The sequence below is a fragment of the Anolis sagrei genome, chromosome X (assembly GCF_037176765.1).
Source record: "Anolis sagrei isolate rAnoSag1 chromosome X, rAnoSag1.mat, whole genome shotgun sequence".
Lineage (NCBI taxonomy): Eukaryota > Metazoa > Chordata > Lepidosauria > Squamata > Dactyloidae > Anolis > Anolis sagrei.
This window is the reverse complement of record NC_090034.1, coordinates 57,346,425-57,361,523: the sequence shown is the minus strand read 5'-3', so window position 1 is coordinate 57,361,523 and position 15,099 is coordinate 57,346,425. Positions and strand designations below refer to the sequence as shown.

Sequence of the window (15,099 nt, the reverse complement as noted above, 5' to 3'; positions counted from 1 at the left end):
CAAAATGTCAAGATGAGTGTGGGGTCCATGGGAAAAATCACCCAATCATAGAATCATAGAGTTGGAAGAGACCTCATGGGCCATCCAGTCCAACCCCCTGCCAAGAAGCAGGAATATTGCATTCAAAGCACCCCTGACAGATGGCCATCCAGCCTCTGTTTAAAAGCTTCCAAAGAAGGAGCCTCCACCACACTCCAGGGCAGAGAGTTCCACTGCTGAACGGCTCTCACAGTTAGGAAGTTCTTCCTCATGTTCAGATGGAATCTCCTTTCTTGTGGTTTGAAGCCATTATTCCGTGTCCTAGTCTCCAGGGAAGCAGAAAACAAGCTTGCTCCCTCCTCCCTGTGGCTTCCTCTCACATATTTATACAGGGCTATCATATCTCCTCTCAGCCTTCTCTTCTTCATGCTAAACATGAAGCCGCTCCTCATAGGGCTTGTTCTCCAGACCCCTGATCATTTTAGTCGCCCTCCTCTGGACACTTTCCAGCTTGTCAATATCTCTCTTAAATTGTGGTGCCCAGAATTGGACACAATATTCCAGATGTGGTCTAACCAAGGCAGAATAGAGGGGTAGCATGACTTCCCTAGATCTAGACACTATGCTCCTATTGATGCAGGCCAAAATCCCATTGGGTTTTTTTGCCACCACATCACATTGTTGGCTCATGTTTAACTTGTTGTCCACGAGGACTCCAAGATCTTTTTCACACAAACTGCTCTCGAGCCAGGCATTGTCCCCCATTCTGTATCTTTGCATTTCATTTTTTTCTGCCTAAGTGGAGTATCTTACATTTGTCCCTGTTGAACTTCATTTTGTTAGTTTTGGCCCATCTCTCTAATCTGTCAAGATCGTTTTGACTTCTGCTCCTGTCCTCTGGAGTATTAGCTATCTCTCCCAATTTGGTGTCGTCTGCAAACTTGATGATCATGCCTTCTAGCCCTTCATCTAAGACCACCTGCACAAGGTATCTGCTTGCTGGATCCCCCGACTGCGCACACCTTTCCAGAAGCAGGAACGAGTTGAATGCTCTCAGGCTCTCTTGACAATGATGTGCCATGGAAACCAGAAGGACTTTTTCAACAGACTGATCACACAGGAAGAAAGCTGGGTCCATTTCCTGAGACTAAAACCCAGACAATACATTGTCTGGGTTGTCACCACCTCCAAAGAAGGTACGTGCCCAACTCTCAGCCGGCAAGGTCATGCTCACAGGATTTTGGGACCAGCACAGAGTAGTGTGGAGGGATTTCCTAGCAAAGGGGACCAGGATCACTGGGGCAGACTAGGCTTCACTGCTGCGGACATTGCGGGAGGCCATCCAAACCAATAGACAATGTGGCATGCTCCCAAAAGCGCTCCACCTTCTGCAAGACGATGCACCAGTTCACTCCTCACCTGTTGCACAAATGGAAGAAGCATGCTCCAATGGCTTTAGAATTCGACCACTCCATTGGACTTCCACCTCCTTCCAACAAGGAAGTTATTTTAGAAGGGCAAGCATTTCTCAGAAGATGAGACTTTGATTTTCAAAGCCACAACGTGGCTTTTGGAGCAACCTGTCGACTTGTACAAGCAAAGTGTTTACACTTGTTTGGAAAGATGGGGGAAGTGAATATATTTATATTACACTAGCTGTCCCCTGCCATGCATTGCTGTGGCCCAGTCTGGTAATCTGGAAAATAATGAGAAAGTGTTGGTTTCTAATATATATAATTTCTTTATGCTTGTGGGTAAACAGTATTTCTTGTTGTTTCTTTGTCATTGTTAATGTAGAGATTGTCTGGTTTGCCTGCTCTGGAATATGCAACATATAATTGTCCTTCTTTAGGGGTCCCTTTCAAATCTATGATACTATATCTGTGTGTGTGTGTGTGTGTGAATCATATGTATCTATATTTATGACTGGATGGCTCTTTGTCAGGAGGGCTTTAATTAGATTTTCTTGCCCTGAAGGGAGTTGGACTGGATGGCCTTGAGTATTTTCTGTTGGTCATGGTGTTTCTGTGTGGGAAGTTTGCCCCAATTCTGTCATTTGTGGGTTTCAGAATGCTCTTTAATTGTAGTGAACTATAAATCCCAGTAAGTACAAATCCCAAATGTCAAGGTCTGTTTCCTCCAAACTCCATCTGTGTTCATATTTAGGCATATGGAATATTTGTGTCAAGTTTGGTCCAGATCCATAATTGTTTGAGTCCACAGTGCTCTCTGGATGTAGGTGAACTACAATTCCCAAACTCAAGGTCAATGCCCACCAAACCATTCCAGTGTGTTCTGTTGGTCATGGAAGTCCTGTATGCCATGTTTGATTCAATTCCATCATTGGTGGAGGTCAGAATGCTCTTTGATTGTAGGTGAACTATAAATCCCAGCAACTACAACTCCCAAATGTCAAGGTCTATTTCCTCCAAACTCCATCTGTGTTCATATTTGGGCATATGGAATATTCATGCCAAGTTTGGTCCAGATCCATCATTGTTTGAGTCCACAGTGCTCTCTGGATGTAGGTGAATTACAATTCCCAAACTCAATGTCAATGCCCACCAATCCCTTCTAGTGTTTTCTCTTGGTCATAGGAGTCCTATATGCCACGTTTGGTTCAATTCCATCATTGGTGGAGTTCAGAGTGCTCTTTGATTGTAGGTGAACTATAAATCCCAGTAACTACAACTCCCTAATGACAAAATCAAATTTTTTGAGTGAAGGACATACATTGGGTTGGTAGGTGACTTGTGTCCAAATTTGGTGTCAATTCGTCCAGTGGTTTTTGAGTTATGTTAATCCCACAAACAAACATTACATTTTTATTTATATAGATGTAATATTACTAGTAATATTACAATATAATGGTATAGTACAATATAGTAATATTTAATACTGATATTGTACTATGCTAATAATATAATCTATAATCCAGGTTTCGGCGGTAGTCAGGGGAGCTTTTGCACAATTAAAAGTTGTGCGCCAGCTGTGCCCGTACCTTGGGAAGTCTGACTTGGCCACGGTGGTCCACGCATTGGTTACATCCCGTTTAGACTACTGCAACGCTCTCTACGTGGGGTTGCCTCTGAAGACTGCAGCTAGTCCAACGCTCGGCAGCCAGACTACTAATGGGTGCTGGGTACAGGGAGCACACCACTCCGCTGTTACACCAGCTCCACTGGCTGCCAATTAGCTTCCGAGCACAATTCAAAGTGCTGGTGTTAACCTATAAAGCCCTAAACGACTCCGGCCCAGTTTACCTCTCCGAACGTATTCTCCCCTATGAACCATCAAGATTATTAAGATCGTCTGGAGAGGCCCTGCTCTCAGTCCCACCGGCCTCGCAAGCACGTCTGGTGGGGACGAGGGACAGGGCCTTCTCGGTGGTGGCCCCTCGGCTCTGGAACTCTCTCCCACTGGAGATCAGAACCGCCCCTTCTATCCTGACATTTAGGAAACAGGTGAAGACTTGGTTAAGGAGACAGGCATTCGATGAGTGAGCCAACACCCTGAGATATGGAAGGAGGATGATGAGCAACGACTTTAGTCTGACGACTGACCATTGTAGTTATTGATTGTAATTGCTGTTTTAATGTTTTACTATAATATGAATTATGATGTTTTATTGATTGTATGTGATATTATGGTCTGAGTCCCTCGAGAGAGGTGCGAAGGCAGTATATAAAACTTTTAAATAAATAAATAAATAAATATTGTATGTATATATATCTTGTAAGTCGCTCTGAGTCCCCTTCAGGGTGGCATATAAATGTCGTAAATAACATAAAGTGTGTGTCCCTGGGTGGCACCCATGGAGAGGAGTACTAAGAACTGGGCCAAGTTTCATTGCTCTCAGTCCACAGGAAATCTTTAACGGACACCTGTCATATGTGTGCCTTCCTGCAGGGCCAAACGGGGTCGGACTAGATGGCCTTCAGGTTTCCCCTCCGGATGTACGATTCTGTGATCTGTGTTCAATACATTGGGAGAAGTCCAGTTTAAATGTCAAGAGTTGGCTGTACACAGGGGTTGAAATTTCAGGAGGGGTTGAAATTTGGGGGGGGGGTGAAAATTTCGCTGGGGGGGGGGGGTGTTGAAATGTGCCTCCTAGCTCATGCTGAAGCCAAGAACACAGCAGGGGGCAGAGCAGCCTTCCATAGCCTGCAGCTCCGCCCCTGTCAACCACCTCCACCAAGTCTGGCCTCCTTAATGAGAGCATTCAACATCCCCCACCCCAACTTGGTTGCTTCACTACTGTTCTGTCACGTGCTGGGCCTGTAAATAATTGTCTTTAGAACAGGATGTGCAACCTTTGCCTAGCGGGAAGCCAGGGGGCCTACAGAAAAGTTCTCAGAGGTTTCCACCACAAACAGTCTTTAGATGGCTTGAGAAATACAACAAAGTCTTTTATTAATGAACAATCAAACAGAAACTTCTCTTGTCTTCAGTAAAGTTACGCAAATGATTCCAAGCTTTTAGGCAACTGGTGAATTCCTAATCTTGCCCACGAAGGACAGGCAACTGTCCTCAATAACTTCTTCTTTAAAGGAAAATCCTCGTTTTAACTTCTCCCAGGCTGACTGTAATCTAACCCTTACTGATGTGGGCTCCGCTACCGGGTCAAACTGCGTCTCGAATGCTGAGTGGACCTACCAGCAAGGCAGTAGATGTTCTCCAGCTGGAGTTCTTTGGTCTTTAGGGCTGTTTTCCTGGGAATTCTTTGGAGACTCTTAAGACTTTTCTCCCCCGGAAGGTCTTAAGGGTTGAAGCTTTTGTACAGGGGAAGCTTGCACACATCCTATACATAAGTTTACCTTGCTGAGACTAACTAAAAATGGATCCCTTCACAATTGCCCTGAGCAAGGGGCGGGGCCAAAACTTAATAATGATGGACAGGTGACTTGCCCTACGACTGCAACCAAAGAAGCCACCTATCTGCAGAGTCCCTGAAACCCAGGACTGCAAGCAAACATTTAATACAAAGCAAATAAAGTTGGAGCTCTGTTACAGCTGTACCAGAACAACTACATCGGCTATTGCTGCAAGTAATGACAGTGTGAATAAATTGCTAATATTTGCTTGAGGTAGTGCTTGCAGTTCTGGAAAATCTGAAACATTTCAGGGGGGGGGGGGGGGTTTGAACCCCTAAACCCCCCCCCCCCCTCGCTACGGGCCTGGCTGTACATACGACGGAATAAAAGGCCTTTCGGTCCTACTGCAAAAGATAGGAAGCCCAGCCATTTTTATTTCAGAATAGGAACACTCCTCGACACTCATTCACAGATTGGACAGAAAGCGCATGAAGAATGTTCTCCTGGGTTTCCTTCCATCTATGGTGGCAAAAGGTGCACAGGGAAAGGGGGAGTGGTTATGCAAATGCAATGCCAGTAAAGGGGCGTGTTTATGCAGATTAAGCTGTGAGAGACCCCAAAAGGATGCCAGCCAAAGCTATGGGAGGAAGAGGAAAGCAAAGGTGAGGATGGCCGCAATGGGGGTCTCAGGGACCGCTGCCCCAGAAGAAGGGGATTGGTGCTTCTGCTCAGCCTGGAGTTGGTGGATTCTGGCATCACAATCTTCCCTAGAGAAAGAGAGAAAACATGTCAGACTTCCCTTGATCCATGGCTCCAATTGCATTGACTTCCTGGCGCCAGGACTTGCCCTCCATCCTTAGGCGAACTTCCTGCAGGCTGCCTTAGCTTGAATTAAATGGATTCTTGGCAAAAAAATGGGTTTGGAAGGCAGGCCTGTAGCGAGGGGGGGGGGGGGGGGTTAGGGGTTCAACCCCCCCCCCCCCCGAAATGTTTCAGAATTTTTTTAAAAAACCTGGTTTACTCATGAATTTTAACTGGGTAACCAAATCCCCATGCTATGTCTATGAGATGCAAAAAATTAAGAGTCCCTCCAGAACTGCAAGCACTATCTCAGGCAAATATTGACATTTTATTCACACTGTTTGGGACCCACCTACCTCCGTGACCGCATCTCTGTGTACGAACCCACACGATCTCTTCGTTCAACCTGAATCACAAGTGCAATTGGCGGGGACGAGGGATAGGGCTTTCTCGGTGGTGGCCCCTCGACTCTGGAACTTGCTCCCTAAGGACATCAGGCAAGCCCCAGCCAGGATAACTGCATGCCCATCCCCCTCCAAACACCTACCCTTTTCACCTGGTCATGCCCAGCACTTTTTAATTTTAATTATTACATTTGGCCCTGCCACATATTTTAATTGCGTCATGGTGTGTTGTTAATGTTATTGCCTTGTTTTTGAGTTATTTTGCTGTATTGCTGTTGTTGTTTTTACTGTTGTATTTGGGCTCGGCCTCTTGTAAGCCGCACCAAATCCTCCGGGAGATGGTAGCGGGGTACAAATAAAGGTTTATTATTATTATTATTACTGTCATTGTGGGATGTGTGTGTTGAATGTTCTCATTAAGGAGGCCAGACTTGGTGGAGGTGGTTGACAGGCGGAGCTGCAGACTATTGAAGGCTGCTCTGCCCTCTGCTGTGCTCTTTGCTTCAGCATGAGCTAGGAGGCAGGTTTCAACCCCCCGCGAAATTTTTAAATCCCCCCCCCCCGAAAATTTCAACCCCTCCCGAAATTTTTTTCTGGCTAGGGCCCTGTTGGAAGGCAATCTGAAGGATGGCCTTTGAATGAATCTGTGAGCTCGGAAAATAATGATAACAATAATACATGCTAATACTAATATAGAATCAGAATCAAAGAGTTGGAAGAGACCTCATGGGCCATCCAGTCCAACCCCCTGCCAAGAAGCAGGAATATTGCATTCAAATCACCCCTGACAGATGGCCATCCAGCCTCTGTTTAAAAGCTTCCAAAGAAGGAGCCTCCACCACACTCCGGGGCAGAGAGTTCCACTGCTGAACGGCTCTCACAGTCGGGAAGTTCTTCCTCATGTTCAGATGGAATCTCCTCTCTTGTAGTTTGAAGCCATTGTTCCTTGTCCTAATCTCCATGGAAGCAGAAAACAAGCTTGCTCCCTCCTCCCTGTGGCTTCCTCTCACATATTTATACATGGCTATCATATCTCCTCTCAGCCTTCTCTTCTTCAGGCTAAACATGCCCAGCTCCTTAAGCCACTCCTCATAGGGCTTGTTCTCCAGACCCTTGATCATTTTAGTCGCCCTCCTCTGGACACATTCCAGCTTGTCAATATCTCTCTTGAATTGTGGTGCCCAGAATTGGACACAATATTCCAGATGTGGTCTAACCAAAGCGGAATAGTGGGGTAGCATGACTTCCCTATATCTAGACGACACTATTGACTATAATATATAATAGATACATAGCTGGGTTGTTGTAGGTTTTTCCGGGCTATATGGCCATGTTCTGGAGGCAATTTTTCTCCTGACGTTTCGCCTGCATCTATGGCAAGCATCCTCAGAGGTACTGAGGTCTGTTGGAAGTAGGAAACTACCTCTGAGGATGCTTGCCATAGATGCAGGCGAAACGTCAGGAGAAAAATTGCCTCCAGAACATGGCCATATAGCCCGGAAAAACCTACAACAACCCAGTGATTCCGGCCATGAAAGCCTTCGACAATACAAATACGTAGCCATTTTGAACCTCCCTTGTGGAGAGAAAAAGTGGGGTATAAATAAACACAATAATACACAACAACCCAGGGATTCCAGCCATGAAAGCCTTCGACAACACATTAAGCATGTATTTTTGAAGGCTTTAATAGCCGGAATCACTGGGTTGTTGTGAGATTTCCGGGCTGTCTGGCCATGTTCCAGAAGCATTCTCTCCTGATGTTTCGCCCACATCTATGAAAGGCATCCTCAGAGGTTGTGAGGTCTGTTGGAAACTAGGCAGGTGGGGTTTATATACCTCAGAGCAACCCAAACACAATAATAATAATAATTATTATAATTATAATTATAATGATGATGATACTAGTAATAATAATGCATTCTAATACTAATAATAGATACATAGCTGCTTTGAGTCTCCTTGTGGAGAGAAAAAGTAGGGTATCAACAACAACAATAACAATAATAATGGATGAGGATTGGATCAAAGACCGGAGCTGACAAGGAAATTTCTGGGAATATCTCTGACCTATTCTCCTTACCGTTGTTGCTGGTTCTTCTGCAGGGCTTCCTCCAGTTTCTCCGCTTGGTTTGATAGCTGCCTCTGGAGGTTGTCTAAGGAAGGAGGGAAGGATGAAACAGGGATAGAAGATAGGGAAGAGAAGGAGAGGAGGGAGGGGAGGGAGGATGGAAGGAAGAAGGGAAGGAAAAACAAGAAAGGAGGGGCAGAAGACATATAGTCTTTCAAAAAATATTCATAGAATAGAATCATAGAATCATAGAGTTGGAAGAGACCTCATGGGCCATCCAGTCCAACCCCCTGCCAAGAAGCAGGAATGTTGCATTCAAATCACCCCTGACAGATGGACATCCAGCCTCTGTTTAAAAGCTTCCAAGGAAGGAGCCTCCACCACACTCCGGGGCAGAGAGTTCCACTGCTGAACGGCTCTCACAGTCAGGAAGTTCTTCCTCATGTTCAGATGGAATCTCCTCTCTTGTAGTTTGAAGCCATTGTTCCGCGTCCTAGTCTGCAAGGAAGCAGAAAACAAGCTTGCTCCCTCCTCCCTGTGGCTTCCTCCCACATATTTATACATGGCTATCATATCTCCTCTCAGCCTTCTCTTCTTCAGGCTAAACATGCCCAGCTCCTTAAGCCGCTCCTCATAGGGCTTGTTCTCCAGACCCTTGATCATTTTAGTCGCCCTCCTCTGGACACATTCCAGCTTGTCAGTATCTCTTTTGAATTGTGGTGGCCAGAATTGGACACAATATTCCAGGTGTGGTCTAACCAAAGCGGAATAGAGGGGTACCATTACTTCCCTAGATCTAGACACTATGCTCCTATTGATGCAGGCCCATGCTCCTTAAGCCGCTCCTCATAGGGCTTGTTCTCCAGACCCTTGATCATTTTAGTCACCCTCCTCTGGACACATTCCAGCTTGTCAGTATCTCTTTTGAATTGTGGTGGCCAGAATTGGACACAATATTCCAGGTGTGGTCTAACCAAAGCGGAATAGAGGGGTACCATTACTTCCCTAGATCTAGACACTATGCTCCTATTGATGCAGGCCCATGCTCCTTAAGCCGCTCCTCATAGGGCTTGTTCTCCAGACCCTTGATCATTTTAGTCGCCCTCCTCTGGACACGTATTCCAAGCCCCATTTTGCTTACTTTTTCCTTTGCCATCCAATTCCACTCTCTCACATTCAATAACTACCTAACCCATAATCCCCTATCTATCCCCACTATCCTGGTACCAATTGTACTGGTTCCCCCCCCCCCCCCAGGTTGGATCTGGGGAGCCCAAGGGTCCTCTCAGACCCACCAATCCCCTGTGTAAGTTTCCCCAAGACCCCAGGAAACTCCTTATGTACCTGTCCTCCTTCCCAGGTTTTCCTCACCATTTGCTTGTTTTTTGTCTTCGCCCATGGGTGATGCGCGGGAGATCAGAGCCCCCCCCCCCCCCCAAGGTCCCTATGGACCCTGGCCTGTATGTCTGCCCCCTAACCTGTGGGGACCAGGCCTCAGAATTGGGCGCCCCTACAACCACAGCCCCTAATGTATGTATATGTTAATTTTGTATCACTGTATTAAAGACTTCAGTCACCAGCTGAAGTCTTGCAGTGGCCTTTTCCTGCATTTCCTTGTCTGTGAGCATCTTGCCAGGCTACATTTGCATTTGACTAGATCCATCAGCTACCTCAATGGAACCTATACAAACAAGTATAGGTTCAATGCATTGTCGAAGGCTTTCATGGCCGGAATCAGTGGGTTGTTGTAATAATAATAATAATAATAATAATACTTTACTTATACCCTGCCACCATCTCCCCAAGGGGACTCGGAGCGGCTTACATGAGGCCAAGCCCGACAACACATCAATAAAACAAAAAACAATAAGCAAATAAAACAATGCAATATAACTCACATATAAACAATAACATGCAAGGATTTAAAAAAAACCAATGGTCGGGCCAAATATAATAGTTTAAAATTTAAAAACAAACGCTGGGCATGAACTGAGGTAGGATCCATCAATAATAATAATAATAATTATTATTATTATTATTATTATTATAGGAAGTAGAGAGAAAAGGGAAGGAGGAAGAAGGCAAAAGGGAAGATGGATGGATGGATGGATGGGAAGGAAGCAGAGAGGAAAGGGAAGGAGGAAAGGGAAGAAGGAGAGGGAGGAGGGATGAATGGGAAGAAAGTAGAGAAGAAAAGGAAGGAGGAAGTGGAGAAGAAGGAGAGAGGGAGGATGGATGAATGGGAAGAAAGTAGAGAAGAAAGGGAAGGAGGAAGGGGAGAAGAAGGAGAGAGGGATGAATCGGAAGAAAGTAGAGAAGAAAGGGAAGGAGGAAGGGGAGAAGAAGGAGAGAGGGAGAAGGGATGAATGGGAAGAAAGTAGAGAAGAAAGGGAAGGAGGAAGGGGAGAAGAAGGAGAGAGGGAGGAGGGATGAATGGGAAGAAAGTAGAGAAGAAAGGGAAGGAGGAAGGGGAGAAGAAGGAGAGAGGGAGGAGGGATGAATGGGAAGAAAGTAGAGAAGAAAGGGAAGGAGGAAGGGGAGAAGAAGGAGAGAGGGAGGAGGGATGAATGGGAAGAAAGTAGAGAAGAAAGGGAAGGAGGAAGGGGAGAAGAAGGAGAAAGGGAGGATGGATGAATGGGAAGAATGTAGAGAAGAAAGGGAAGGAGGAAGGGGAGAAGAAGGAGAGAGGGAGGAGGGATGAATCGGAAGAAAGTAGAGAAGAAAGGGAAGGAGGAAGGGGAGAAGAAGGAGAGAGGGAGGAGGGATGAATCGGAAGAATGTAGAGAAGAAAGGGAAGGAGGAAGGGGAGAAGAAGGAGAGAGGGAGGAGGGATGAATCGGAAGAAAGTAGAGAAGAAAGGGAAGGAGGAAGGGGAGAAGAAGGAGAGAGGGAGGAGGGATGAATCGGAAGAAAGTAGAGAAGAAAGGGAAGGAGGAAGGGGAGAAGAAGGAGAGATGGATGAATTGGAAGAAAGTATAGAAGAAAGGGAAGGAGGAAGGGGAGAAGAAGGAGAGAGGGAGGAGGGATGAATCGGAAGAAAGTATAGAAGAAAGGGAAGGAGGAAGGGGAGAAGAAGGAGAGAGGGTGGATGGATGGATGGGAAAGGAAGGAAATAGAGAGGAAAGGGAAGGGGAAGAAGCAGGAGAAAGGGAGTATGGATGGATGGGAAGGAAGTAGAGAGGAAAGGGAAGGGGGAAGAAGGAGAGAGGGAGGATGGCTTTCCCCTCCCTGAATGGGACATTATTTAATATTCATGCAATAATGTTCAACCCATTTGAAACCAGTTGGCCCAAACTGGGTACTTTAAATGGGTTGAATTTGCCAAACCGTGGCTTGTTTGGTGGTGTCCTCTCTCACCTGTCTCTGCTTGGCACTTCTCGGCCTCTCGCTGTGCGGCATTGCCCATTTCGGCCGTGAAGTTTTGCACCAGTGTTTTCTGAAAGGAAAGACAGCAATTGAGCAAGTTTGAAGGCAAAGGGGGAAAGTTGGAGCAGAAGCAAGAAACCGGGACCCTTTTCCCTTTGCAATTCATCAATGGATGTGTTTATTAATGAGTAGCACCCATCATAGTTTTTGACAGTGGTCATCTGTCCGCCACAATTATAACCTGCAATGTCATTGGAGGGAGGGCCACTGGTGTCTCCTGAGTAGTGGGAACCATAGCTGTTTGTGGAAATGGGAGCTTGTCTGTGTAAGTGGACACCCCCAGCCACACACACACATACATATTTTGACTTTTATTATGTGTATAGATATAGATGTATCACAGAAGCAACTCTACAGTAGCATATGGTGGAACTAAGTAACTATTACTACTTTTAAACTTGCGCCTGTGTTTACTCTTGCAGGCCCACCGGTGGCGCAATGGGTTAAACCCTTGTGCTGGCAGGACTGAAGACTGACAGGTTGGAGGTTCGAATCTGCAGAGCGGGGTGAGTTCCCATCTGTCAGCTTCAGCTCATGCGGGGACATGAGAGGAGCCTCCCACAGGATGGTAACACATCCGGGCATCTCCTGGGCAATGTCCTTGCAGATGGCCAAATCTCTCACACGAGAAGCGATTTGGAGTTTCTCAAGTCATTCCTCACACACACACACATACACACAAACCAAAAAGCCCAGCCAGTTTTATGATGATGTGTTTATAGCTATATTGTAACCCACCTCGAGCCACAAGGAGAGGCGGATGAGAAATACAATTATTATTATTATTATTATTATTATTATTATTATTATTTGATACATAGCAAGATAAGTACACAGCAAACAAGATCCCTTTGCTGGCTTTTGTATTTGATCACACGTCACACACTTCCCAAGTGTCTAGGATTGTGCGATATGCTGGCAAATAATGCGTGCAGTTCCAGGTAGGGTGGCCTTTTGCACCTGACAGATGGTCATTTTGTCAACACTGATTGTTTTTAAGTGCAGGCCAAGGTCTTTAGGCACTGCACCAGTTTGCCCATCACCACTGGGACCAACTTGACTGGCTTGTGCCAGAGTCTTTGCAGTTTGATCTTTAAATCCTCATATTTATTATTTTAAATCCTATTATTATTACTATTGCAGATTGTTATTATTATTATGAATATGATTATTATTATATTGTAATTCTTGTGTGTTTTGAACCATGTTGTGCCCCACCTCAGACCTCAAGGAGTCGTGTGTAAGTAGAAATAATAATAATAATAATAATAATAATAATAATAATAATAATAATGTTGTTGCTGCTGTTGTATTGTAATCCATGTGTGCTTTTAACCATGCTGTGCCCCACCTCGAACCTTAAGGAGACGTGTGTAAGTAGAAATAATAATAATAATAATAATAATAATAATAATAATAATGCTGTTGTTGTTGCTGTTGTAGAATCATAGAATCAAAGAGTTGGAAGAGACCTCATGGGCCATCCAGTCCAACCCCCTGCCAAGAAGCAGGAATATTGCATTCAAATCACCCCTGACAGATGGCCATCCAGCCTCTATTTAAAAGCTTCCAAAGAAGGAGCCTCCACCACACTCCGGGGCAGAGAGTTCCACTGCTGAACGGCTCTCACAGTCAGGAAGTTCTTCCTCATGTTCAGATGGAATCTCCTCTCTTGTAGTTTGAAGCCATTGTTCCGCGTCCTAGTCTCCAGGGAAGCAGAAAACAAGCTTGCTCCCTCCTCCCTGTGGCTTCCTCTCACATATTTATACATGGCTATCATATCTCCTCTCAGCCTTCTCTTCTTCAGGCTAAACATGCCCAGCTCCTTAAGCCGCTCCTCATAGGGCTTGTTCTCCAGACCCTTGATCATTTTAGTCGCCCTCCTCTGGACACATTCCAGCACACATGTATTGTAATCCATGTGTGATTTTAACCATGTTGTGCCCCATCTCGAACCTTAAGGAGTCGCGTGTAAGTAGAAATAATAATAATAATAATAATAATAATAATAATAATAATAATTGTTATATTGTAATCCTTGTGTGTTTTTATTCATGTTGTGCCTTACCTTGAGGCGGGCGGGTAAGTAGAAATAAATAATAATAACATTAATAATAATAATAATAATAAATTTGTCTTGACTTCATGCTGCACAATTCAGTCTCACAGACCTGCTGGAATAAAATGGCAGGAAGGGTGCAAGGCGGAGACCAAGGGGACCTCCAGTGGCGGGGAGTTCCACAGACCCTTAAAGCTGGCTGGTATATATAGTGCAAAGGTGCCTTACCAGCTGGTTCTGGCAGGACTCCCAGTGCTTTTTGGTTTGGACAAAGCCTTGCTCGGCGGTCATCTTTTGGGTCCGAAGCTCCTCGGCTACTGCTGTGGCTGCCTTCTCTGCCTTGGCTAGGGCTTTGAGGCGTCGCTGGAGGGAGGCCATTCCATCATTTGCCAAGGATGTCTGGTTCTGCAACTCCGAGCGGCACATCTCCACTTGGGCAGCTGGGTCCGAATATTTGATATCCAGATACAAGGCCAAGAAAACAACAAATAGTATGATCAGGATACCAATGCAGCAGCCTAGAAACACATACTTCCCTTTGCAGGTCATCTTGCTCCCTGATGTATCTCCTTCAGACCTGGGCAAAGGACTATAGGTAGTGGTACGATAGCTTTCCATGCAGTGTGGTTCCCACAACCTCAGAGCAAAGAGTGACCTCTCTCCAAGCCCTGATTCTTTGCCTCGACTCTGGGCTTCTGTTTCCTTTCTGATAAATCCTGTGTTTCAAAGGGGAAAGCAGAGCCGAAACGAGAAAACGAAAGCTAACGGATGTGTCACTGCTCTTCTTTTTTTTTTTTTCATGATAAGCCAAACAAAAAACAACACCAAAAGCTGGGGCTTTCTCAATCCTCCTCATCCTTTCTTTCTTTAGCCTTTCCTCCCTTCCTTCCTTACTTCCCTTACGTCCATTCTTCCATTCAGTACTTTCAATCCTTTCCTATCTATCTATCTCTCTTCCTTCTTTCATTTCTTTTTTCCTTCCTCCCATCCATCTCTGTTCCTCTATTCTGCCTTTCTCCTTCCTTCCTTTTTTCTTTCCTCCTTTCCGTTCTTTTCTTGCTTTCCTTCCCCCCCCCCCCCGCCCCCTTTCCTTCTTTCCTTCTATCTTTTCCCTTCCGTCCCTCTTTCATGGATGGATGGCATCCTTGAAGTGACTGGACTGACCTTGAAGGAGCTGGGGGTGGTGACAGCCGACAGGGAGCTCTGGCATGGGCTGGTCCATGAGGTCACGAAGAGTCGGAGACGACTGAACGAATGAACAACAACCCTCTTTCATGTTTGCACCTTTCCTTCTTTCCTTTATTTACCTTAGAATCATAGAATCAAAGAGTTGGAAGAGACCTCATGGGCCATCCAGTCCAACCCCCTGCCAAGAAGCAGCAATATTGCATTCAAATCACCCCTGACAGATGGCCATCCAGCCTCTGTTTAAAAGCTTCCAAAGAAGGAGCCTCCACCACACTCCGGGGCAGAGAGTTCCACTGCTGAATGGCTCTTACAGTCAGGAAGTTCTTCCTCATGTTCAGATGGAATCTCCTCTCTTGT

General features: G+C 45.6%; 1 protein-coding gene across 1 annotated transcript; it reads right to left on the bottom strand.

Annotated features, from left to right (window-relative positions):
- Positions 1–5,142: 5,142 nt before the first annotated feature.
- LOC132780286 (uncharacterized) lies at positions 5,143–14,463 on the bottom strand. The gene is made up of 4 exons (XM_060783902.2): positions 13,783–14,463; positions 11,427–11,505; positions 8,082–8,154; positions 5,143–5,560 (listed from the first exon to the last, which is right to left on the bottom strand). Exons 1-4 carry the CDS (start codon positions 14,170–14,172, stop codon positions 5,431–5,433), a joined length of 672 nt encoding a protein of 223 aa, XP_060639885.2. The 5' UTR covers positions 14,173–14,463; the 3' UTR covers positions 5,143–5,430.
- Between the last annotated feature and the right edge of the window lie 636 nt (positions 14,464–15,099).

What these genes read in the sequence shown, in the direction of transcription:
- LOC132780286 (XM_060783902.2), bottom strand. Translation starts at nt 14,172, where the DNA reads ATGGAAAGCTATCGTACCACTACCTATAGTCCTTTGCCCAGGTCTGAA. An exon ending in GAAGTGCCAAGCAGAGACAG is followed by an intron (nt 8,155 to 11,426) that starts GTGAGAGAGGAC and finishes CTCCTTCCTTAG; the next exon opens with ACAACCTCCAGAGGCAGCTA. An exon ending in CAGAAGAACCAGCAACAACG is followed by an intron (nt 5,561 to 8,081) that starts GTAAGGAGAATA and finishes CTCTTTCTCTAG; the next exon opens with GGAAGATTGTGATGCCAGAA.